Consider the following 26,438-nt stretch of genomic DNA (forward strand, 5'->3'; position numbering starts at 1 on the left):
TTTATAATAAACCCGATAAGAATTATAGAACAGTTTTGATTCATACAGGAATTTGCAATAGGGGAGATAAAAGATGGCTGCTATGGTCTTTGTTCTATAACATGTATATATAAGTAATTGCAAACGATGCGTCATTAAAAACAATTCTCCTTCCAATCAAGTGATGTCAGTCAATTAAAAAGAAAAGGCTTTTAATGCCGAATATACAGACCATGAACATTTCTGTCTTCATGTGTAACAGATGGGAATGAACTTCTAAATTATTGCGTTTTTTTTCAAAATGATGTATTTTTTAAAAAATTTTTTATTAAAAAAATTTTTTAACGTTTATTTTTGAGAGGCAGAGAATGAGTGGGGGAGGGGCAGAGAGAGAGAGAGAGAGAGAGTCAGTCCAGAACAGGCTCCAGGCTCCGAGCTGTTAGCATAGGGCCTGATGCAGGGCTTGAACTCATGAACCATGAGATCATGACCTGAGCTGAAGCTGGATGCTTAATTTCAGCCACCTAGGTGCTCCAAAGAATAAATGTAAAGTAAACGTTAAAATAACTGAAGCATGTCTCAAGGTTTGGCAGAAGGATTCTTGAAACACACTCCCTTATTTCTTGGGGCACTCAGGCCCCACATGTGCGCTCTGTTTCCTGTTTGGTTGTGGTGTGTGTGCATTATGGAGACCCATGCAGTTTTCAGTACCAAGAGCCATTTGGTATAAAAAAAAAAAACAAAAACAAAAAACGGTTACATTTGAATCAGGTCGGCAGCCTGGTTGACAGTATTTCATCAGTGTCAGTTGCTTGTTTTGATATTACACTGTAAGTTGTGAAATAATATTGTTAGGGGAAGGATGCATGAAACTCTTCTGCACTGTTTTTGGAGTTTACTCTGAGTCTATAGTTATTTCAGGATTTAAAAGTAAAAGAAAAAGTACTTGAAAAGGATTATCTCTACTTAGGAGGGAGTTGATAGAGTAGTGTATGGATCACACTGACAGAGTGGATCTCCAACCGTCTCACCTTAAAAAAAAAAAAAGCCAGCTTTTTTTTTCTTGCCACTGAATTCTGTATCCTCTCTGCACACCCACTCTATCACCTACTGTGACACAGTGGAAGTTTTGAAAAGAAAACCCAGCCAATGGCAAATTAAAGAGAGCTCTCTTTAGGGAGATCTATTTTAGCTGCTAATTAATTACTTAACAAGAAAATGATGCTGAAACCCAAGAGTTCAGTCTGCAGTCACCTGATACAGAAAAGGTATATGAACGATGTGGCATGTTCTTCTTTTTTTTTTTTTTTTTTTTTTTTAAATATTATTTATTGTCAAATTGGCTAACATACAGTGTGTAAAGTGTGCTGCTGGTTTTGGGGGTAGATTCCCCTGGTTCATCGCAGTGCTCCTCCCAACAAGTGCCCTTCTCAATGCCTATTGCCTATTTTCCCCTCCTCTCGCGCCCCCCATCCACCCTCAGTTTGTTCTCTGTATTGAAGAGTCTTTTGTGGTTTGCCTCCCTCCCTCTGTTTGTAACTATTTTTTCCCCTTCCCCTTCCCCATGACTCCTGTTAAGTTTCTCAAGTTCCACATGTGAGTGAAAACATAGGATATCTGTTCTTCTCTAATTTCACTCAGCCTGACACCTTCCAGTTCCATCCATGTTGCTGCAAATGGCATGATTTCATTCTTTCTCATTGGCACGTAGTATTCCATTGTGTATATAAATGTGGCATGTTCTTCTAATGCGTTCCTATGCTTAAAACATTTAGTAATTAGGCCGAAGCATTATCAAGATGCTATAATATCATATGGTCACATGTCCAAATCAGACTGCCTGGGGCCCAATGCAGTGGCACCTTGTGATGAGCATTATTCCACAGGAGAAAAAAATGAAGGACTAAAGATACTCTTAAAAGAATAAACCTCTGATCCATTCAGTTTTCTGTGTGTAAAGTAAAAGTGGGCATAGCGGTAAAGGAATGTGGTTCTCCGTTCCCTTGGATTTTATGCGTGCTGTAAATTCCTGCACTGCCTTGTTCTCTGTAAGATTGATGATGGGTTTTGCTCTTTATCACTTGGAGAAATGCAACAGAACTCCAGGAGCCTGCCTATCTATCTTCTTTGTAATGGCCAAAAGAGTGATTATCTCCTGTGTTTTGACTAAAATGGATTGGGAGGAGGGGGAGGTTGCTTACATCTGTCAGACACCTGGGAAGGTGAGCTGGGCTCAAAACAATGCTTTAGTAAATGTTTTAGTGTGTGCTAGTGTCATTCCATTTGTAGAAAAATTAGTTTACTCGGGCACAGAACATACCAGGACCATAGGGTCCTGTGTACTGGGTAGAACTTTAGTTTTGTGTCCGTTGTGGAGACCGCCCAGGCTGACCCTTGAGACTGAGCTCTGAGCTTTCCAGAAATCACTGACCACTCCTCTGGCTCTTTCCCCAGGGTTATCAATGCCGGGAAGAGCACATACAATGAAGACCAAGCCAGCTGTGAGGTACTCACTGTGAAGAAGAAAGCAGGGGCCATTACCTCAACCCCGAACAGGAACTCCACTAAGAGACGGTCCTCCCTTCCCAATGGGGAAGGGCTGCAACTGAAGGAGAACTCGGTAAGACCCTCCTTCACCCCCAGTTCTCAGGTGAGAAGAACCTGTGCATTCTGGCCCCACTGTGAGGCGCTTGAGCTGAATTCTGGTCTATAGTGGGAGAGAGAAAAGCAGTGTCCCCAGAGTTAGTGGGCTGGTGGGTCTATATTCCAGGTATCGCACAGTCAAAGCTAAAGGTGACACATGTGTGAAGAGCTGGTGTTTATTAGGTTCTTAACGCTTAGAGTAAATAAAACACCCACATCATCTCTAGGCTTTTGTGCAAGAAATAGTGTATATAATGTTTGGTGGTTGTAAAGGAGCCACTTCAAGGTTTTTGTGAAGGAGGTGGGATGGAGGGATGCAAGTAACCCTAGCCATTGGCTTACAGCCCTGCCATGGCTTTGCTCCCTTCTTCCCCTTGCCTGTCTGTTAGCGTTGTCCAGTGGGAGCCCCTCCCTGATGCTCTTCCAGATTAGTACTTGTTTTAATTGGCCTAAAGCCCTTGCATCCCATGGGGCAGCCCTGTAGACTGAATGCCCTATTGACAAACCACAAAGTGTCTCTCCTTTCTTCAGTTTCTAGAGAATAAAGCAGATACTCTCAGAAAATTCTTTCTTTCTTTTCTTTTTGTTAAGTAGGCTCCGTGCAGCGCTTGATTGAACTCACAACCCTGAAATCAAGACCTGCACTGAGACCAAAAGTTGGATGCTTAACCAACTGAGCCACCCAGGCAGCCCCTCAGAAAGTTCTGAAGAAACCCTCAGAAAAGTATAGGGAGTAATCCGTACTCTGTCCACCAGCACATTATTTAGCTTACAGAAAAGAAACATTGAATGAGATGATCCAAATGTGACTTTTTCTTCTAATACTCAAAGATATTTTTGTATATACATTTTTATAGGATTTTAAAGGTTCTAGGAATCTCTTCTCAGGGTTAGCAACAGCATCCTGTTGCATTTACACTTACGGACTAAGACTACTGATTTATTTTGTTCATACTAGTTCAACTTAGAGTTGAAACACAGTGACCCATGGAGTCTCATCGGCAATTCTTGTGTTCAAAGCTGAAGGAAGCACTGATGGGGCTTTTCCCAAAGAGCCAAAGTCCAGGACTCAGATGGGCAGTAAAGAATAATAATGGTTAAGGGCACAGGCTCTGGAGCGGTATGGTTCAGAGTGGTCCATCCCAGTCTGTCACTTATTAAACCATTTAATTTTAGGATATTTATTCTTTGAGCCTTAGTTTTCTATAAAAAGGAGTAATAATAGTACCACCAAGTATGGTAGGAAAGAGACTGATTAGAAGTATGAAATCAATTGTCCATGGAAATGTTGAGCCAGAGTCTTAATTAATAAATCCTTGATATATGTGAGCAGTTATCCTGTAGTCAGTCCCACTTCTGTGATTCTCTGTGGATAATGTCCACTGAATTTGTACCTTTACCCATTTGTAAATTGGCGATCACACAATTTTCCTTCATATCTATGTGATAGGATTGTTTTGAAGATGAGTTATTACGGAAAAGTGCTCAGAGAATGTGAGATATTAATGATAGTAAGACATGGGTGCCAGTGACTTAATGTTGCTCTCTCTACCCCCGATAGTCTCCCCTGCCACTGAGATGTGAAGTGATTCTATAAAAATTAGTCCGCATGGAGGGGTGCCTGGGTGGTTCAGTGGGTTAAATGTTCCACTTCGACTCAGGTCATGATCTTGTGGTTCGTGAGCTCAAGCACTATACATCGGGCTCTGTGTTGACAGCACAGAGCCTGGAACCTGCTTCGGATTCTGTTGTCTCCCTCTCTCTCTGCCCCTGCACCACTTGTACTCTGTCTCTCTCTTTCATAAATGAATAAACATTAAAAAAATTAAAAAAAAAATGAGTCAGCGTTGACATTTGGCCCAAGACCAGTTGATGATGTCATTTTCCCTTGGTGCTAAGTTCCTCCCAGAAATGGAGCCAGGAGTAGCTTTTTAACTTCCTTTCCTTGAGAACAGTGAAACCAGTGCATAAGCACTTTAGGATGGAGCCACGAACCTCCCCTGAGACAGTCCTGAATCTCTGGGGTCCACGTTCTAGGAGGCAGCACAGAGGTGCCAAGCAGAGTGGACACATCCCGTCCCTTCTATTTCCGCTTCAGCTACAGCAGCTTTACTTCCAGCTGCCATACATATTAGGCTTTAATATTTATTAGAGTTTCAGGCAAGAGATGTGCTGCCTTTTTTTTAATTGTGGGAAAATATACATAACATAAAATTCACCATTTTACCATTTTTTTAGCTGTCCAGTTTAGTGGCATTAAATACATTCTTACCATTACTACCATCCACCTCTAGAGCTTTTTCTGAAATTGAAGCTCTCTACCCATTGAGCCCTAACCCCCATTCTTCCCCACTCCCCGCCCCTGGCAACTACCATTCTACTTTTTGTTTGTATAAATTTGACTACTCTAGGTATCTCGTGTAAGTGGAATCATACAATATTTGTCACTTTGTGTCTGTTTTATTTCACTTATAATGTATTCAAGGTTCATCCATGTTGTAGAATGTGTCAGAATTTTATTCTTTTTTTTTTAAGTTTATTTATTTATTTTGGGAGAGAGAGAGAGAGAGCCCATAAGTGGGGAAAGTGCAGAGAGAGAGAATCCCAAGCAGGCTCCATACTGTCAGGTGGAGCCTGACGTGGGGCTTGAACTCATGAGCCATGAGATCATGACCTGAGCCGAAATCAAGAGTGGAATGCTTAACTGACTGAGCCACCCAGGTGCCCCTCCTATTCAGTCTTAATAGAGAATAAAATTCTGAGGGGTGCCTGGATGGCTCAGTCAGTTAACCGTTCCACTCTTGGTTTTGGCTCAGGCCATGATCTCATAGTTCGGGAGACCGATCCTCGTGTCTGGCTCAGCACTGACAGTGTGAAGCCTACTTTGGATTCCCTCTGCCTTTCTCTCTGTCTCTTTCTCAAAATAAATAAACTTTAAGAAAAAAAAAAGACTGAATAGTATTCCACTGTTTGTGTAACAGTAAACCATTTTGTTTATTAATTTGACCATCAGTGGACACTTCTATCTTTTGACTATTATGAATAATATTGCTATAAACATGGGTCGGCAGATAACTGTCAGTCCCTGATTTCAGTTCTTTTGCCTGTCTGCGCAGAGTGGAACTGCTGGATGATAAGGTAATTCTATTTAATTTTTTGAGGAACGGCCATACTGTTTCCCACAGCACTACACCATTTTACATTCCCACTAGTAATGCACAAGAGTTCCAGTTTCTCCATATCCTTACCAATGTTTGTTGATTTCTGGTATTTTTGGTTTTTTTGTTTTGTTTTGTTTTGTTTTTAAGTAGCCATTCTAATGGATGTGACATGGTATCTCATTGTGGCTTTTTTGCCCTATGATTATTGACGTTGAACATCTTATGTGCTTGTTGGACAGATAGGTCTTATTAAAAGAAACATCAATTGTTCTTTGTTCAATATTTATTTGTTCTATATTTGAGTCCTTTGCTCGTTTTTAAATTAGGCTGTCGGTCATGTTGTGGATTGCACTGCTTTTTAAAAGCTTGAAAACCGTGACTTGCTGGGCCAGGTAAACCAATAAGCACTTGCTGCATACCGGGAACTAGATGCTGAGGATTTCTCAAGGAATAAAATTGACTAGAATCCTTACCTTCGCGGAACTTACATCCATTGAAGGAGACAAACAGTACAATGTATCCCATGGCAGATAACAAATGCTATGGAGAAAAGCAAAGCAGAGGTGCAGGAATACAGGAGGGGTGAGGTGCATGGGTGGTTAAAGAAGGTGCCACTGAGGTGACGTTTGGGCACAGACTGAAAAGTGCAGTTACTTGGAGGAAGAGCTTTCTGACATTCTAGACACCTGCAAGGCCCCTGAGGCAGGAATAGGCCTGGTGTTCTCCAGAATCACCAAGGAGGCTCATGTGGCTAGAGTGGAGAGAACGAAGTCTGGGTTGCAGGAAATGTCAGAAAGGCGATGAGAATGGGGGGAGGGGAGCCTCCAGTAGGACTTTGAAGGCCATTATCAGAACTTGAGTTTCTACTCTGAACGAACTTGAGTTTCTACTCTGAACTTGAGTTTCTACTCTGAACGAACTATTTGCTAGCAGGGCACACCAGCCATACTGCTTAAAAGAAGCCATTTAGAAGACATCCCTTAACTCAAATATGGTGGCACGTAGAAAAGATATTGATAGCGTAGGGTGCAGGACAAATCCCCTGCAGGAGACCAGGTGGATCAGCCCCTCATTGCCTGTGAGTCTGTTCCTTTACCTACCGAACATGTCTTGAGCACTGAGTCTGCCTTGGGGATTGGGAGGTGAACCCAGTGAGGTTCCAGTCCTCCTGGAGCTGAGCTGAGGAGGGAGAAAGAGTCAGTAACTGGCAGCAACACAATGCAGTGAGTTTTAAGAGAAAGATTTTAAAAATCCAGGTTATATGGAAGCCTAACTCAGGTGGGTTACCAGTGGTTTCGGGAACAACAGAGGAGAAGGAATGGGTCAGTTGAGGGATGCTTCCTGGAGAAAGTGACATTCGAGCTGTCGTTTAAGAAAGTGAATACGAATTGACCAAGCAAATACGAGAAAGGGGAGATTTCGACAGGGAACATGCATATGCAAAGACAGGTTGGCACGAGAGCACATGATGCATGTCTTCTAGTATCCTGAGGCACCTGTGATCGTTCGGAGGGTGATAAGACAGAAACAACAAGCAGGGTTCATACACAAGAGCCATTTAATGCCCTAATCTGGAATTTGACATTAGACAACATTAGACATTAGACAACATGACATTAGACAAGGGTATGATGGAATCAAGACCATGAGGGCAGTGGGAAGGCTGACTTGGGAAGGCTCAGGAGCAAACCTGGGACTGAGGAGACTGGCTCACGCAGAAACGTGAGGGAGAAATGATGAAAGCTTGAAATAAGCCTGTGATTGGAGCAAGGGGCAGGCTCAGAAGAGATAAGGTGAGACATGCAGTAGATAGGACCAGATGACCTAGTGCATAGGGCAGGGAGGAGGCGAGATGCCAGGTTTCAGCCACTGGGTGCTGGTCCTTGAAGATGAAGCGCTGGGTCGGGCACAGGTTGGAAGGTGAGGGGGGTGGGCAGAAATGGTGAGTTCTGGGTATTCTAAACTTCCAGGTAGAAGTGTTTTGTAGGGAGTTAGAAATAAAGGTTTGGAGCTCAGGAGCATATCCTAGGGAGGCTTAGATATTAGGAATTTCCAGCCCAAAGAAGTTTCAAGAAGACGGGAGCCCCAGTGAGGTTCAGTAGCTCTGCCATGGGCACAGAGAGATAAGATAGGGCCAAGAACGATAAGGATGAAAAAAATGGGCAAATACCATTGGAAGCAAGAAGTGGGACAACCGGATAAATGATGGCATCATTATTTCAGGTGCAGACAGAGAGTTGACAGGCATTGAGGGTGACAAAAGGAAGACACATGGGCTTTCTGTAGCACGTGATACGTGTGACTAATTTCTCCTTCCTTCCTTGAATTCTCACCTCCAGTCAATTTTGTAAAGCCAAAATGACCATTTCCAGAAGACTACTTTCGTGTCTAATATCACCTTCATCTTACTCGGAGGTTGAAGAAAATCTAAAATGTGCTACTAAAGTTTACAGATGATGACATTTCTTATACCGAGTGCCATCTGGGCAGCTGGGTAGCAATAAGATGATTTTTTTTTTTCCTTCCTACAAATAGTCACTGATGGGGATAAAAATTTTTTTATTTTTTTATTTTTGAGTGACAGTGTGCAAGTAATCCAGGGAGGGGGAGAGGGAGAGAGAGAATCTGAAGCAGGCTCCACACTCAGTGCGGAGCCCTGTATGCGCCTCCGTCTCACGACCGTGAGATCATAACCTGAGCCGAAATCAAGAGTCGGATGCTTCACCACCTGGGCCACCCAGGTGCTCCTAATTGGTATAAAAGTTTTAAGGCAACTTTAATCCACCCCTCATGCCAGTTCACAGAAAGTTATTGTATCCTATTGGTACAGGCGATCTTTTTAGCCAAAGAACTCAAATTAATCCTCCTGTTTTAAAACACGCTTAAAGAAAATTTGGTGGAGAAAATCATGTCCACTATGTTTTGCCTCTCCTGGCTTCCATGACGCATTGACCGAAGGAGTGTTGTCTCCTCCAGTGCTTGCTGAGTTGTTGGCGGCAGCGCCTTACAGAAAACCACAAATGAATTTCAGGTTCCATCCACAAATCCAGGAATATGTTGGGAGCTAAAGAAGCAATGTTTGAAAGAAGCCACAAAACTTAAAAGAGATACAAATGAAAGAGTTGCAAAGCGTTCTGCTCTGCAGTAGTTAGTTTAGCCTGAAGAAGTGGAAGGGATGTGGTTGAATCATTGTGTTCTGTGCAAAATAGTAATCCATTTTTTTTAAATGGAGAGTTTAGCGATATAGTGAAGAAACCATTTCTTTTTTAAGGAATACGGAAGAGAAATTTTTTTTTTAACGTTTATTTATTTTTGAGACAGAGACAGAGCATGAACGGGGGAGGGTCAGAGAGAGGGAGGCACAGAATCTGAAACAGCTCCAGGCTCTGAGCTGTCAGCACAGATCCTGATGCGGGGCTCGAACTCACGGACCGCAAGATCATGAGTCGTTCGCTCAACTAACTGAGCCACCCAGGCACCCCTGAGAAATTTTGAGGTCTCTGGTGAAGTGGGTATGATCTAGAGAAGGCTATTTTCTGCGATGTGTTCAGGGTGGAAGTTTCCTGTGCCAGGATCACATTGAGTGGTTTACATGTTAGGAGCCGTGATCCCGCAGACAGGCAGGCAGGAAATAGGTAACTGTGTGGCAGTGTGCAAGCCTCCTGGCATTCCTGTGCCTCTGATTATTTGGGGTCATAGGGTGGGTGGCAAGGATAGAAGAGAATCTAAAATGCCAGCATTTCCAAAGGACGATCTCAAAAGATAGTCTCTTGGGAAGGATGCTGTAAGCTTTTTGAGGGCAACACGTTGTTCAGCAGCCTCCTGCCTGCCTCCCCCTGCAGGCATTTTAATTCACCAGATCAAGGTTTCTAGGAACTAATCACCATTACTAGGCTTCCTTTGCTTTGAAAGGTGTTAGGCAGTCTTTATTTACCATACTGTGTCCCTTGCAAGTGAAAGCGTAACTTTTCCAAACGCTTTTGCTTTTCAGTTCCCAGGTACATGGTCGTCCTAGGAATGAGGTAAAAAGAAGAGAATGCTAGGTGACTTCTCTGGGGAGGGAGAAAAAGTTCACTCTTGGGGGCATCTTAGAGCCTTCGTATCAACAAGCTCCTGTTCTTCTCCAAGTTCTGTGGGTGGTATATAGGGCATTGTGGCAACAACCAGGACATTTCCCCCCTACATCTGACTGCGTGTTTGGAACAGATCGTTTCTGGCTGAAGACTAGACTGTGGCTACATGCATTCCAAGTCTATTTCCTTAGGAGCACCCTTCTGGTGTTTAATTTAGTCAAAACAAGTCAGAGAATGTGGTTTCAGTATCTGTTAGTTCAGGGTCCAATTACAAGAACAGAAGATGGCTGTGTCCACACCGTGGCCAAGCTCATCAGCAGGGGAGAGAAACCTGATTGTCTTTCTCAATGGAGGATAGGACGTTACTGTGGGAATTCAAGGCAAGTAGAATCGGATTGGGATGGGGAGAGGTAAAAGGGAAATGAGAAGGGGCTATTTCAACTCTCTGCACGGAAGATACGCCATTCTTTTCATTTGTTTTCTGTAAGAAGGACTCCGTCATGCCACAGAGCCTTAAATGAAGGTAGCTTGTGGTTCCACGGTGGCAGCCTTTCTGGAATATTTGGCCATCGTTTGGCAGTCTGCTTTCTGTAGTGATGTCAGCTATAAAAAACAAGAGGAGGAACCCTGTATTTTTCTCCTTGTATTTATTATGCTAAACTTTCCCTCCTTAGTTAAGGTCTTTGTTTTGTGCAAGTCAAGAAAACATAACCTTTCTCTTTACCTCCTTAGATTTTCTGAAGCAGGAGTACAGTGGTTTCTCTCAAAACTCTTATCTCTTGCTTCCAGGGACAAGAACTCTTGACAGTGATTAAGAAGGGTAACTTTACAACGAGGCTGATGTCAGTTAGAGTGACTTTACAGTTCTCTCCTCGGGGGGTTGGTTTTCCTCAAGACCAGTTCTGTCCAAGATGTCCATAGTGGCCAGGAGTGCAATTCCAGCTTGGTTCGCCAACAGATTTTTCCCACCGTGGCACATCTTAAGGCTAAAGGAAAATAAATGGAAATGTTTCCTTGTTTCACTTGTAATTTGATTTCCTCACAACTTAAGATGGGAAGAACATTGGCAAGAGCGGTAACCTCTTGAGAATCCTTCTTCTTCCTTCCTTTCTGTTTTTTTTTTTTTTAATACAATACTCAGCATTCGTGTGCCAGATGCGATCTGATCTCAGTCCTTTGCCCAGTATTGATTCATTGAACCTGATAACGTGTACATATGTATTATCATTCTCTTTATTTTACTGATGAAGAAATTGAGGCACGGTGATGTAAAGTGTAAAGCTTGGAGTCAACCCAGGCAATCTGGCCTCTTGAGACAGGCTGCCTCTTTATCCATTAGCTGTTGCGACACGTGTCAGGGAAACCTCCTTGGAAAAGGCTGAAATAAAGGAGGAATAACTCCTAATGATGGGTACAATTTAGTACTAAATATCTTCTCATTTCTATTATGATTTCTCTTTTGATTTAGAAGTTATTTAGTGCTCTTTCCCATCAGCCCAGAAACTGGATAACAGCTCTCACTCTGGTGAAAGACAGAATGGAAATGAAATGGTGTATCATCTTAATGTCCTTAGAATCCACCTTTTCTTGCTAACTTCTAGAAAAACCAGTGTTGGCATGAAACCATGGCAAGAAGAAAAAGCCTTATGAATAACAATGTGTGTCTAAGTTTAAATCCTTTTGCTCCACTTACTAGATGTTAGTTACCTCATGCAAGTGAGTTGACCTCTCAATGCCTCTGTTCCATATGGGGGATATTAGCTCCTACCTCATAGGGTTGTTTGAACTAAATGAGTTAAAAATATGAGAAGTGTTATTGTGCCTCACATGTCGTAAGTGCTCAGTTAATATTATCTGTTCTAATAGTGGAGTTTGTAGCACATTTCAATATTATTTCCCATTACTTATGTTTTTACTGTAACCTAATTTAGGGAGAGGTTTTTGATGTATTAAATAAAAATTTGAGAACATTCCTGAGCTAGTTTTTGAGTCTAGAATAAAATAAACACAACTTAGCCAAAACTGTCACAAACTTCATATGTCTTAGCTGTCAGAAATTACTGCTTATTTAGTAGTGTTTTTAAAATGGGACAGAATGAAAACAAATAAAATGGAACAGAAACATAGCAAGTGTTGGTGAGGATGTGAAGCAAAAAGAACCCCCGTGCACTGTGGGTGGGAATGTACACTGGGGAAGCCACTGTGGAAAACAGTATAGAGGTTCCTCAAAAAATTAAAAATAGAATTCCCATATGATCCAGTAACTCCGGTACTGGGTATTTACCCAAAGAAAACGAAATCATGAATTTGAAAAAGTCGAAAAAGTACATGCTTCCCTATGTTTATTGCCGTGTTATTTACAATAGCCAAGATACGAAAGCAGCCCAAGTCTCCCTCGACAGATGAATGGATCAAGAAGCTGTGGTATATACATATACAAGCAAATACTACTCAGCCATAAAAAAGAATGAGACCTTGACATTTGCAACAGCATGGACGGACCTAGAGGGTATTATGTTAAGTGAAATAAGTCAGTCAGAGCAGGACAGATAACCATATGATTTCACTCGTGTGGAATTTAAGAAAACAAATGAACAAGCAACAAAGAAACAAACAAAAGACTCAAGTACAAAGAATCAACTGGTGGTTCCACCAGAGGGGAGGTGGGTAGGGAGAATGGGTGAAATAAAGAGGGTTAAGAGTACACTTATCTTGATGAGCACTGAGTAATGTGTACAATTGTTGAATCGTTGTATTATACATCTGAAACAAATATAATGTGTTTGTGTATGTGAATTATACTTGAATAAAGAATTGTTAATTAAAAATTTTTTTAAATAAAAATGTTATAAAGGGACTAAATTGCCATTCAGAAACAAAAACCAAACTTACAAATGTATCCTGCATCTTACTGTCTCATAAAATGAGGAATTGAAACAAAGAAATCAGCATTTCGTGTAGTCAGATCCTGAGGAGGAAGCAGTGCTCATTTAAGTATATGAAATTAAGCATTCTTTCCTTCTGGGCCACACAACATCTTAGTAATTTACTCAAAAAGAGGTATGGTAAAACATAAAGTATGCTGCAAGGGCATGATGGCAAGCACACAGCACCAGAGGCTGGGCCCTGGCAATGACGTTCATGAAGTTCCTCCAATCTCCTGCATGTGCTTGGTCATTAGCTTTTCTCCCTTGGCTGTGTTACCCTGAGCATCAGTACTGGGGATTTCAATCAAGCACTGTGGATGAAATGCCTGAAACACATCCTTTAGACTCTGAATTATCATCTTCGTTGTGATACCTTGAAAACTGGCCAGAAACTATGGATATCAACCATATAGTAGCTTAGAGTGGGGAATGAGAAGAGTATGGCAACTCTCTGATGGCCCAACCGGAAAGAGTGGTCCTCCTTCGGCTGGAAGAAAGGAGGGAGGAAGAAAGCACATCCTGTGCTCGTATTAAGCCTTGTGTAAGATCAACCATGGGATTTAACCCAAAGTGGGATTTCCACCTTTCTGGTACTCACTTCCTATTGTGCACATGGCCCCTCCTTAGATTTTCTGAATTCCAGAACTGTTTGGTGTAGGGAAGGGAATACGTGTATCGAATGAGCTGAGTTGCTTTTATCTTCAGGGAAGACAGGTAAGAGGAGACACCACTTATTTCCCTTGAAAACTATCTAGAGTAGCAGTCTCCAAACCATCAGTTAAAGACTATTTTTCGAGGAGCACCTGGCTGGCTCAGTCTGTTAAGTGTCCCACTTCAGCTCAGGTCATGATCTCCCAGGTTGTGAGTTGGAGCCCTACCTCAGGATCTGCGCTGACAGCTCAGAGCCTGCTTGGGATTCTGTCTCCTTCTCTGCCCCTCCCGTTTGTGCACGCGCTCTCTCTCTCTTACTCTCAAAAATAAAAAACATTTTAAAAACTTATTTTAAAGAATATGACAATTTCTTGAGTATGTACCCCCAACAAATTTAATGATATGTATTTAATGATATGTAACTATGCTACTAGATATCCATACATATATTTAGTAATTATAAAAATATATTAAATATTTTTAAAATAATGTAAAGGCAGTAAAGATGAAAAGACAACATTTTAAAATAACAACAGCTACCAATCATGGGGTTCCTATTATATGCCAGGCATTGTTCTCTTTTCCCCACAGTAACTCATTTATTGTCTTGCCAAGAGCAAAGACTTCATGTTCCCATTAGCTAATACCTCAAGGCAGAATTGATCATGAACAATAGCAAGTATAATTCCATATTTCATCTGTCTCTTTGAGCATGTCAGATACTTTTGATTAGAATGATGATTGCTGTTGTCAGATGTGACTAGATTTTCATTACTTGGGGTAAGATGTGCCAGCTGTGACATGTTCTTATTTGTCATGTTTTCCATTTGTTTCTATGCAGGAATTTTTTTAAAAACCTGTTGTCCACTTGGTGAGGGATGGTTTAGTTAAAAACTTAGTCATATAATGCACAAGACCACTCAGTTGGGGGCACACGTATCAAGCAATGAGTTACAATATGCCAAAGCCAGTGTATGCATGAGGGCACCACTGTTCCATGCTTGAGACAACACAAAGTTGTATGTACTTACGCACCACATGAGGGCGCCAGTGGCAGTCTCTAGGAGAAACACTGGCAAAGCTGAGGTTCTTCTCCAGCTTTAGGAGAAAACACATGAAAAAAGTTATCATTTTCCTCTTACATGCTAGCTGAGCATTTTTTTAACTCCCCCTAAGCTTTGCGTGCTCCGTCGGGGGGGGGGGGGGGGGGTAGGGCTGAGAAAGGGCTTGTACACAGTTGGAGCCCCGTGCAGGGAGTAAGAGTGGAGGGCCCTGGCGTCTTCACACGGGTCCACATGTGTCAAGCCTCATTCCTTGGTTTTCTTTGTGTTTCCTGCCTCCCATCTCAGCGCTTCTCTTAGGCTCCACAGGAAATGTCTGAGGTTTTGTCTAGAATCTCCCCTTTTTTTCTGAGCATGCCATAAGGGGGGGGGGGGGGGGGCTTCTCCACCGCCTTCCAGATGACTCACAAAGGCTCTTTTGCCTGTGGTTCCTCAGAGTTGGGGTGCCGGTTTTTGACACCCCTGATTAGCTGTGCTGTAATTATCCCTGACCCTGAATGGACGCAAGCTGCTTGTATCAGAAATTATGTCCGTAGCTGGCTCAGTAGCTAAATTTCTATTTGGAGCAACCTTCTATTTGTTCAAAGGCCCAGGGAGCCCTTCCCATTTAGAACTCATTAATGTAAGTTCTGGCCTTCTAGATGATCATGAAAATGGGGAAAAGGAAATAAGCAAATATTATAAAAATCCGTTTCTACAACTTTTGAAAAAGAAGGATGTAACACTGGGCCCACTTCAGTCCTGAAAGAGAAACTGTGAACTGTAAGCTCTCAATTGGTCACCTTCCGAAATCTTCCTTTGATTTGGCTATAGATCTATTCCCGAAAAGGGATTGGGAGTGTGCGTGCGTGTGTGTGTGTGTGTGTGTGTTGTAAATTATATACAAGACTTCTCTTAATTTTTTAAAGCTTATTTATTTTTGAAAGTGAGAGTGAGCACAAGCGGGGCAGGGACAGAGAGGGAGGGAGACAGAGAACCCAAAGCTTACAGCACAGAGATCGAGAGAGCTTGAATTCATGAACTGCGAGATCATGACCTGAGCTGAAATCAAGAGTTGACTGCTTAACTGACTGAGCCACCCAGGTGTTCCAAGACTAATTTATTCTTTTTTTTTTTTTTTTTTTTTTTTTTTACATGTGTGTGTGTTTCAACCTGGTCCTGTAGGGCCATGGGGCTCAGTGAGTCAGGTACAGCCAGAGAGGGCAGTGTCTTTTCCCTTTGGTTTCCCTGGCAGACCTGTGAGATTCCCAGGGCCTAGGGCTAGGCTGCCTAGATCAGGACCACTGACAAGGAGCAAGGGAGGGCATTGGAGAGGGAGTAGCAACCAGATCATGTGGGGCCCATAAGCCATGTGAGCCTCTAGGAGACCCAGGGCACTGGGGAGTCATTGAAGGTTCTATTCTGTGCGGTGATGAAACAGATGTATTTGCAGTTAAATTGAAGATTTTGAGACATTTTAAAAACACCGTGTTCACACTACTGTGATCTTGCAGACCTCCCCTGCAGAATCACCCCTGACGTTCACGTAGGCCCTCGATGCTGGTGTGATGTTTAGGAATTGTTTTTTCCTCAAGGTTCTCAGATCAGACTTTATGCACCAAACCATACATTCCTACCTGATGGCATTGTTGTGAATGAAGAAGAGGGTGAGGGTGAAGGGGGTCCTTGTATCCTTTTCAAAATAAATGCATGGCACATCCTGTCTGATCGTGCCACTTTCAAAAGTAGATCTGTATTCTCTGTTACGATCTTGATTCCATTCCGAACACCGTACAGCCCATTGCAGCCTCATCCTGATCTTTGCCATGTCTTGTGAAATCATTAATCTCCTCTCCAGGCCCATTGATTCCTCCTCTCTGCCCTCTTTGCCTCAGGACAGTTCTCTGTGAGCCTCTCTAATGCTTCCGTCTTGCAGTGCACTGTAGAAGGCCATGGGACTGGCACCTCTTAAGCCCGCTGTCACCTTGCTCCTCGGTACAGAGGCATTTCAGATTGAAGCTCCCTGGTCTGCCCTGCCTCCAGAATCCCACCCCAACCTGACCAAGCCCTCAAGGTCGGCCTTAATCAGGCCGATGTCCACATGGGCCACATAGAGTCCCCTTTTCACCTGCGTTGCCTGACCATTGCTCCCTTCTTCCAGAATATTCTTTTAGTTTATCACTGCTCAAGCAGGTGGTCAGACAGACATGCACAGTTTGATGAATGCTGTGGTAGGGTTGGGCCCAGGGTGCAGTGGGAGCTTCCTGGAGGAGGTGATACTTAAGATGAGGACTAAGAGACAGGTGGGGGTCAGGCAAAGGTTGGAGTGGGGTTACTCCCCATCCCCAGTGCCCTCTCTCGCTCCTTGTCAGCCGTCCTGATCTCGGCAGCCTAGATCTCGGGCCCTGGGAATCTCACAGGTGCACCAAGGAGACTACTGTGGTTTGTGATGAGCTGCAAATGCCATGGCTTGGTGGGTGGGATTTGGAGTGACAGAACGGGAAGAGAGAGACATCAGGGATGGCACCCTGGGGGCTCATAGACTGGAGGAGGAGGTTAGGTTGGCTAAAGAAATATGGTCAGATATTGTGTTTTAGAAAAAAATAACTGGTTACAGCTCAGGTTGCAGAGGGTAGAAGCAGATCATAGTGGCAGGTGTTCGTTAGAGCAAGTGTTCCCTCCGGGGTGGGAAGTGTGTGTGTGTGTGGGGGGGGGGGGGGGTTCAGCTTAGCATAGCACAGGGGTTGATGGCTCAGAGTGGGGAGCCTGCTCCCAGCTACTTTCCTTAATAGGTGGGAACTTCAAATAGTTACACTCTCTGTCCTCCCTTTTCCCTCTCTATAAAATGGGAATAATAACCACACCTCCTAGAGTAGCTACTCATAGGATGGATTGTGATAGGATTAAGTGAGCTAATATCTGTAAAGCATTTAGAATATCGCCTGCCATGTAAGGTTTGTTAAAAGATGGGAAGGGTTCTCTAGCCCTGTAACTCGATGTTTCTGGGACTGTATGGTCTCTGAGGCTTTCAGAGCTGACTTGGCATCTAGAGTATGTGGGGAGGGCCTGCTTTGTGGTTGTAGTTTCCCAAATAACATATCGCTTGCTCTAAGTTTCCTGCCATAGAAGGACACTGAGGATTTTGAAATCTCTTGATGAACTTGGTTTTACCTAGTTCAGAGGCTTTCAAAATGGTTTCTTTTTATTAAAAACAAATTTTAATGTTTTTATTTATTTTTGAGACAAAGAGAGCATGAATGGGGGAGGGTCAGAGAGAGAGGGAGACACAGAATCTGAAGCAGGCTCCAGGCTCTGAGCTGTCAGCACAGAGCCCAACGCGGAGCTCAAACTCACAGACCGCGAGATCATGACCTGAGCCAAAGTCAGACGCTTAACCGAGACACCCAGGTGCCCCTTTCAAAATGGCTTTTTAAAAAAATGTTTATTTTTGAGAGAGAGAGAGAGGGAGGGAGGGAAAGGATCTGAAGCAGGCTCTACTGACAGCATCCAGCTCGATGCAAGGCTTGAACTCATGAACCGTGAGGTCATGACCTGAGCCAAAGTGGTCTGGTTAACCAACTGAGCCACCCAGCACTCCTCAAAAATGGTTTTAAATAGTTGAAGTCTTTTGTCCCAAATCTTTTGCAAAACCCTGATGTTTACAACTGATAAATCTGTGTTGCTCTGGTTGAATTAATAGAGGACTCATCAGTTAAACACCCACTTCACTTCCTCTTCCCTAAGATCCCCCTTAAGAACCAAGAAACACAGTTTGGATGCTGCGGGTCTGGTCAGTTCAGGGAGATGTAACCGACTCATGCAAGATCACATGGAGACCTGATGACAGATGTGAGACCAGGATGAGGGTTTCCTGACTGTTGAGTGGCCCCCTCTCTATTAGACCAGGGGTTCTCAGTTCTGGCCTGTCTTTAGAATCCCCTGGGGAGCTTTATAAAAGTTCAGTGGTAGGGCCCCACCTTCAGAGATACTGGTCCCAGGTTAGTGCCTGCATCAAGGGCTAGATTTATTCCGTCTTTAGCAAGAAATAAACTCTTGGTGGAAAAAATATGTCTTACAAGTTTTAGCTGTGAAAATTATTAATTGCATTTTAAAAATTAGCTGTACCAGAGTTTCTAGAACTGCTGTGCAAAGGTGTTCTTGAAAGCAGGGTGTCGAGTGCTTCTGGGCCCTGCTTCAGAACAGCCTCAAATCAGGGTTTCTCTTGACTTGCTTAAAAATTGCCCAGATATGTGTCAACTGGTTGCTGTTGCAACGCCTTCAGAATGCTTTGCCTTGTTGAAGGAAATGGCTGGATTACTTGTCAGAAATATTTCATAGTTGCTTTTTAAAAAAGGTAGTAGCATTGGGGCCCCTGCGCGGCTCAGTTGGCTAAGCGTCCGACTTTGGCTCAGATCATGATTTCACAGTTCATGGGTTCAAGCCCTGTGTCGGGCTCTGTGCTGACAGTTGAGAGCCTGGAGCCTGCTTCAGGTTCTGTGTCTCCATCTCTCTCTGCCCCTCCCCAGCTCACTGTCTGTCTCTCTCAAAAATAAATATGAAAAAAAAGTAGCATCATTATTTCACGGGGTTTGATCTTCTTTGATTCAAATTATGACTCTAGAAACATGATATGTTGGGTGTAACAGAATCTGTACCTGGACACGGACACAGTCATTCCTATTTCATCCCTCACTGGCTCCTGCCACAGCTTCCTTAAAGATGTTTGCTGAGTTTCCATTTGAATTGGGTGCAGGAGGACTTTGTGTGCGTGTTTTTCCCAGGCAGCCTCAGGACCTTTGGAGAATTAGATGCGATAAGCAAGAAATCCTTTTCTTTTGCCACTTTCCCCTAGGTGTGAGGATATAATATGGCAATATGTACTTTACTAATGCAGCAGATGATGAGAGCTAGTGGGGAGTTTAATAACTGCTATCATTGAGAAGTAATGATGAGCATAAACAATAATCCAGGAATTGGATGTGTGTGTGGAATGACCGTGCATTATTTCTATTGATGACCAGTCACAGGAACTGCTCATCCCGCAGTGCTTTGTTGCCTCACACTCATAATAAGAGGAAATGCTACATTGCAGAGGCTTGTGAAAATATAGATTCATAGACTAACTCCATTCTAGCCACAGATGCCCTAAATTAAGAACATTTTCCAAGGGGTTCAGTTTTATTCTTGGTAGATAGCCATTTCGCCTACTTGTAATTCTGTGTGCGTGTGTGTGTGCGCGCGTGCACGTGCACCCGCCTTCCTTATCTCACACTCCTCCTTTCTGCCACCCATGCCCCAACTCCCAGGATACTAGATAACACATACATCCTTTCACCTCTGTGTTCCCAGCTCCTGTTACAGAAACGAGCAACCGCGGCTATCAAAACGTCACGAAGCCCACATGACACAGAGCCCAGAAGGCAGCCTGTTCAGGGCCTGTGCACCATCCCAAGCGAGACCCCAAGGGCTCAGGCTCCTTTAGACTTCCTGTCCCCCCACACTGAGCTACAGCCTTCAGCCGTTGTTGCAAGAGGGTTATTCTGCCTCCCGGTGTTGCTTCTGTGACCCAGGCAGGAAGAAAGGTGGATGAGGCAAAAGGTCAGGCCACTTGAGTCGTCCTTTTCATCGGGAAAATAATAGCTTTCCCAGAAGCTCCACCCAGGAGGCTTCCACTCGTAGTTCACTGGACAGACAGCACAGGGTCATACAGGCACACCGAGCTGCAAGGGAGTCCGGGCTGGTGAGGAGCTATGGCAGATACATGGCTGCCCCAGATAGAATCCATAGCGAGGAAGAAGGGAGAGTAGACACCAGGTGAGCATATACCAGAGGCAGCCACGTGACCTCAGCCTCCTGGTATTTTCCTTGACTGGCTGCCATATCAGCTCTCACTCCGTCCACATTCTTCTTGGCCTGTCTTCAGGGCCTGACTTCTTCCCCTGCTCCCCCAGTTCCCATGGATCTGTACTTCTTGAATATTGGACTTTTGGAGTTAGCAGGGGCACTGGACTCTTCTAGGGGAGCTTCTCAAGTTGGTGAAGAACAGAAGGTCAGAAAATGACTTCCCCAAGACCATACTGTTCTGGTAGTGATAGAAGTGACACATGAGTGAGATGTATTACTTAGCTGCTCACGTGGCATAAATTACCCTTTAACCTTGCTAAATCCCCACTCCCTGTAAGGTAGCTATCACCTGCCCTTATTAGGCAACCATGGCCCAAGGATGGTAAGTGACAGGGATGGAGTGACACAGCCAGTGACCTTGCTCTGTCTCCCACTCCCACTGATTGGCATTGAAGATGCCATGAGAACTCAGATCTTGGAATCCTGACATCCTTGTTCTTTCTACTGCCCTCTGAGTGGGAGTCTCCTTCCTCTGTTGTATGGTGCTTTGAGTCATTCATTAGTTGCTACTGCTTGAATTTGAATGCCTTTTTTAGGGTGGTGTTCACCTTCTCCTGACATCCTCACTCTCACTCTCCTAATCCTCACAGCACAGCTTGAGTGATCTTTTAGAAACATAAATCAAGTGCGTCATCCCAAGCTCGGTCGATGACTTTTTGTTACTCTTAGGCTAAAGTCAAGGTCCTTCATGTGTCCTGGAAGGACTGAGTGGTCTAGCTGCCATGTCCCTGTCTGGCCTCATGTCTTTCCCCCCCCTTTCCTGCTTCATTCCTCTATTCAGCCACATGGCCATGGTTCAGTCTCCTCTCGCTCTTCATGCACCTTCCTCCCACAAGGGCTTGGCACCTGTTCTTTCTACTACCTGGTGGTCTTTCCTCTCATTACCTTGTGAACTTCCAAACAGTTCTTAGCCTAGCCCTCATGTCCCCTCTTGCAGCCAAGTTTTTCCTCAATATCCACTCTGTGCCTGTCACATAGGGACACTCAGTATTTGTTGACTAAAAAAACAACTATTTTATCTCAGCACATGGCACAGAATTGAATGAAAGCAAAATTTAAAGGGCACACATGGAGTAATGGCATATGTCACCATAACTATACAGTATCTTCCGGCACTGTTCCAGGATAGACCAAAAGAACTTTATTGAATCGCTTTAGCTTGAAAAATGATTCAATATTGCTGTGGTACAGATAAGCTTAGTAGTCACAAGTAGTCACAATAAAACCCTACCTGTTTTATTACCTATGCATCTTACCTATTGAATAAATTAAGCTCTTATTTTTCTTTAAGATTTTTTTAAGTTTGAGAGCGTGAGTGGGGGAGGGGCAGAGAGAGAATCCCAAGCCAACTCCTTGCTGTCAGTGCAGAGCCCAATATGGGGCTCGAACTCAGGAGCTATGAGATCACGACCTGAGCCGAAACCAAGAGTCTGCTGCTTTACCGACTGATCTTACAGTTAAGATCTTAGGTACATGTAATTCAAACACGGTTCTTAAAAACGCTCATCTGAAATGGTCTAGAAATAACTCAGACTAAATCCATGGTAGATGAGCGACCATGAGGAACGCGTAGCTTTGGGGTGGGGAGAGGAAACAAAGATGCTGTGTACCAGCTGGGAAACTGAGGGAGGCAGGAAATAAGGAGATTTGAATTGGCTGCATCTTAGACTCCGTGTCTAAGGAAGAAAACATGTTCTAAAAATATAGGATGTAGACCAAAGAAGATGGGGCAAAATTATCTGAGAGTGAAAAGGCTCTAAAGGGGAAAAACGGGTCTACTTATTTCCCCTTGAAGAACCTGCAAAAAGAACTTCACTTTCTCCGGAGCCTCGAGGCCAAGGTTGCTCTGGGGTTGCGAAGAGAGGTGAGGCTTACGGGTTAAAGCTGGACTCCTCAAGACTTCCCTCGTGGCGTGGAGTTCTGTCTCAAACCCCTGCGCATCAGATTAAAGTGGATCTTGCCCCAGAGTGGTAACCGAGCTTGCCTGGAAGCCCGGCCTCTCCCCCAGGCCGAGAGGCAGGAACCCCTTCACCCCTTGGGCGGCGGGGTGGCGGCAGTGACAAGTCCGGGACCACTTCCCTGAGTACCGTTGCCATGTTTCGACCCCCCACCGTCGGCCAACCCAAGACAGAGGACCGAGGTGACGCGCTGAGCGCCAGGCCTTGCCGCACCAGTGTGAGCCTGGGGCGGTGGCCACTGCCGTTCTCACTCCCTGTCGCCTCCCTCCCCCCAGGAATCAGAGGGCGTTTCCTGTCACTACTGGTCGCTGTTTGACGGTCACGCGGGGTCTGGGGCTGCCGTGGTGGCCTCCCGCCTGCTGCAGCACCACGTCACGGAGCAGCTGCAGGACATCGTGGAGATCCTGAAGAACTCGGCGGTCCTGCCGCCCACCTGCCTGGGCGAGGAGCCCGAGAACACGCCCGCCAACAGCCGGACTCTGACCCGCGCAGCCTCGCTCCGCGGAGGCGTGGGGGCCCCGGGCTCCCCCAGCACCCCGCCCACGCGCTTCTTTACGGAGAAGAAGATTCCGCACGAGTGCCTGGTCATCGGGGCTCTTGAAAGTGCGTTCAAGGAAATGGTAGGTATCGCGGAGGGGCCCGGGGCGGCAGGGGGCGGGGGTGGAGGGAGAGAGAGAATCCCAAGCCTTCAACCAAAGCCTTGTTTCTTGGAAGCTTCCCTACGATGGGTCTCTGACCTGTCCTCTTGTTGTGGGACGCCGCTTGGGTCTTCTCCGTTCGATACTCCATTCCCAACAGAGGTTTGGCACAAGGACAGAGATCCTCGCATTGAGTGCTGGCAAAAATGAGAACGATGAAAGGAGGGATAGCGTATGAGCTAACAGGCTTTTAAATTGTACCTACGATTGCTTCTCTTTCTGCAGACTCCCTGATGCCAGCTGGTGGTACAATTCCACTTAACTGAAATGTGAGCCTGGTTGCTGTTTTATACATGTGTAGGAATCACAGGTGTTTGGGGAAACAGCTTTTAGTAAAGGGCTCCAAAGTACCTTTCTTGTACCAATCTGATCAGAGGACAGCTCTTTTACCATGATTGGCCATGTGGTTCTTAATGCTTAAAAAAAAAAAAAAAAAGGAATTGCTGGAGGAGAGTCATGGGGTCACTATCTGAGAATTGCGTGTTTTACTGGGGAACATGGATTGTTTGTACATTTAAATTGGGACGTGTCTGATCAAAGAGTTCAGCCCCCTTCCCTCCCAGCCTCAGTCCTGGGAACACACAAAGGGAAAGCGCACAAAGGGAAAGCACGCAGCTGCTCTCACAGTGTCCCTTGTTGTCCCTCCGCCTGGTGAGGGGCCACCCCTCGGTGCCACCCCCTTCCCTTTCTGAGCTCACTTTCTGCTGAGGCCGTTATTGTGGTTCCAGAGATTTTTCTTTCCTGAGCAACAGCCTGCGTGCAAGTAAAGAGCAAGGAATATTGAGAGATGTTCTAAAGACGGGAGTAGAGCGAGCGTGCCGTATTATCCTAAAACCCCGGAGAGTCAAGTGATGACCAGCTGTTCAGTGAAGCAGGAACAGGTTAGGAGCAGCTCCGCAGAACAGAGCGTGTGACACAGCACAGTCCAGGATCAGTCTGTGTGCGAGGGAGGGGAGAAACGTAAATAATGTTGCACAGCACCACCCATCTGATTTGTTTACAAGGCAAAATGCTTCCTGTCTTCGCACCTCATGTTTGCACCCTGTCCTCACTTTAGCCCATCCCTTCTTTGGTCAGCGTGCATCTCTCCTTGTCGTGCTGATGTTTACCCTTTGATTAGCAGGTGGCTTAAAATGCATCTCTTTGTCAGGAGTATCTGGTAGCCTTCGATCCCAAGAAAATCACCGGGAAGCTGGAAAAGACTATTCAGGGAAAAAGGAATCAAGGTAGTAAAATTGACTCCTACGCGGCTCTGTATAAAATCTCTCCCTCACCAGCTGTCACAGAAGCTGTCTAGAGACCTCAATGTTCAGAACACTAAATATTTAATTGAGGTAAAAAATGTGACAGTAGGTTACTCTCTTAATGGGAGGAAAAAAAAATCCGCTTACGTGACAGAAGTGAAAAACAAAAAGAAACTTAGGGTTTTTCATTTCCTTCTGTAATTGCTTATGCCATGGGGCATCTTTTACTTGCAACTGCTGTATTCCCACTTCTGTCCACTAGAGGCCAATGTCACTTTGAGGCAGGCCTCCTCAGTGGTCTCCAGCTGCTTCTGCCCATTAATGCCTCAAGGGTACTAGCAACCACTCTCCTGGAAATGAGAGGGTCATTCAGAAAAATACTTAGTCAAGGGCCTCATTCATGTCTTTTAAATTTTTTCTGCTTTTAACTAGCCAGTTAAATTACCTGCAATTTTTACCCTGGAACCTTTGTTGTCGGCAAAAAGATCATTTCACTTTCCCACGTCATTCAGTCAATAAATGAGTGATCAGAACTAACTCTATGCCAGGCCTAACTGGGAAAAGAGCACTGAACAAACTAGGCAAAGACAAGTGTTAGATGAGCAAAATAGAAGTGGGAAGGGCCTTGAGTGGAGAAATGCAGGGTGAACTAGGGGCCCTATAAAGAGATGAAGTGAAGGGGTCCCTTGGGCAGTAATGCTGGGGATGGGGGCGAGGAGGAGTAATGCAGACAGAACGCAGGAGGCCGGTTCCAGGGAAACTACATCAGAGAACCCACATGGGCCTAAGGCAACGAGCTGATGTCAAGGGTAGGAATGATGGATGTAAGGTGAATTGGAGAGGTGGTCAGGAACCTACCTGTGGAGGCCCCGGTGTGCCACGTTATGAATTTTTGGCTTTAAGTCATATCTGTTTTTCGGTTCCTCCCAGCATGCAGCTTCCTCTTCACACTTCAGTTTTTGTCAGATTGTCTCTCTAGTCGCCAGTATGCCAGAGGCCTACCTGGACTTTGCCCCACCTGCTTCACCTGTTAAATGAGAAGACTCATCGTTCCTTGGTTCGCAGGGTGCTTGGTAGGGTTGGCCCTACCTTCTGTTCAGCTAGGGGCTGAGCTAGTTAATGTCGGTTGGCCCAGAATAATTATTAATATACTGTCCCCTTTTAGTCTCAAAAGCGACCCTGCTTGGATAATGTCTTATGTTTACCCTAATTACAGAGAGATGCTCCTGTTTTTTCTTTGCTTCATCAGGGACTTGAGGAAAAATGGACTCTAGTATCATAGAAACGTGCCTGACTTAAACATTAAGTTCCTTGCGGTGAGCTTCAGAACCCACAACACAGAAATTATACAGTGTACCTTCAATTTAATGGCCTGGAAGGCCATTGCCAACTCGTATAAAATACTTGTTCCCTTGTCCCTTTTAAATATTACATTTTTAATGTCTTATTATTTTGTTTGTTTGTATTTAATTTTCGAGAGAGGGAGACAAAGAATCCCAGGCAGGCTCTGTGCTCTGAGTACAGAGCCCGACCCGGGACTCCATCTCATGCACGGTGAGATCATGACCTGAGCTGAAATCAAGAGTCAGATGTTTGACTGACTGAGCCACCAGGTACCCCTCAACAGGATATTTTTGAGAGTCCGTGTTTGAGGGCAAACTGGTTTTTTTGAAGTGCCCAACATGAGCTGATTTCCTTATCTCGTTGGCCTGGCCTTGGTGGATTCTCCTCTGGCCTTGCAGAGTGGGGCACGCTGGGAATTTCCCGGCCATTCCTAAATTTTTCCCTCATGGTAGCCAGCTACTTTCTAGCTTTCCTAGTTCTCAGTATCCTTAAGGTATTTCAGGTTCTGTGCTGTTCTGATCCTCCGTAACAGAAAGAGTCGGTATTAAATAAGATTCAATTATTTCAGCTTTGTGCCTCTCTTACTTTCCCTCACACTTTTCATCCCTAAAAATTCCCCAAGCCCAGCATCTCAGCCTCACATTTGCCTTGCTGATGACACCTTTGCAGCTACCCTTCCTGAGATTCAGAAGTAACTTGCAATATCTTTACAGGCACAGCTTGCCTTTCACTTGGGGTTTTGCTTTATTTACAGCAGCTCAGCAACATAGAATCAAAGATCTTCGGTCTTTCTCTGTCTCTCTGTCTCTCTGCATT

The 26,438-nt window shown here is 44.5% G+C and overlaps 1 protein-coding gene across 3 annotated transcripts in view; it reads left to right on the forward strand.

Annotated features, from left to right (window-relative positions):
• Positions 1-26,438, forward strand: part of PPM1H (protein phosphatase, Mg2+/Mn2+ dependent 1H) — a 259,081-nt gene that overhangs the window by 102,638 nt on the left and 130,005 nt on the right. For all 3 annotated transcript variants that reach the window (XM_053895781.1, XM_053895780.1, XM_053895779.1), the window contains exons 2-3: positions 2,434-2,599; positions 22,612-22,956. In XM_053895781.1, coding sequence (XP_053751756.1) covers positions 2,434-2,599; positions 22,612-22,956 — 511 coding nt within the window. The remainder of the gene's footprint in view (positions 1-2,433; positions 2,600-22,611; positions 22,957-26,438) is intronic.

Source organism: Panthera pardus, unplaced genomic scaffold (assembly GCF_024362965.1).
Source record: "Panthera pardus isolate Hobbes unplaced genomic scaffold, ASM2436296v1 HiC_scaffold_6, whole genome shotgun sequence".
Taxonomy (NCBI): Eukaryota; Metazoa; Chordata; class Mammalia; order Carnivora; family Felidae; genus Panthera; species Panthera pardus.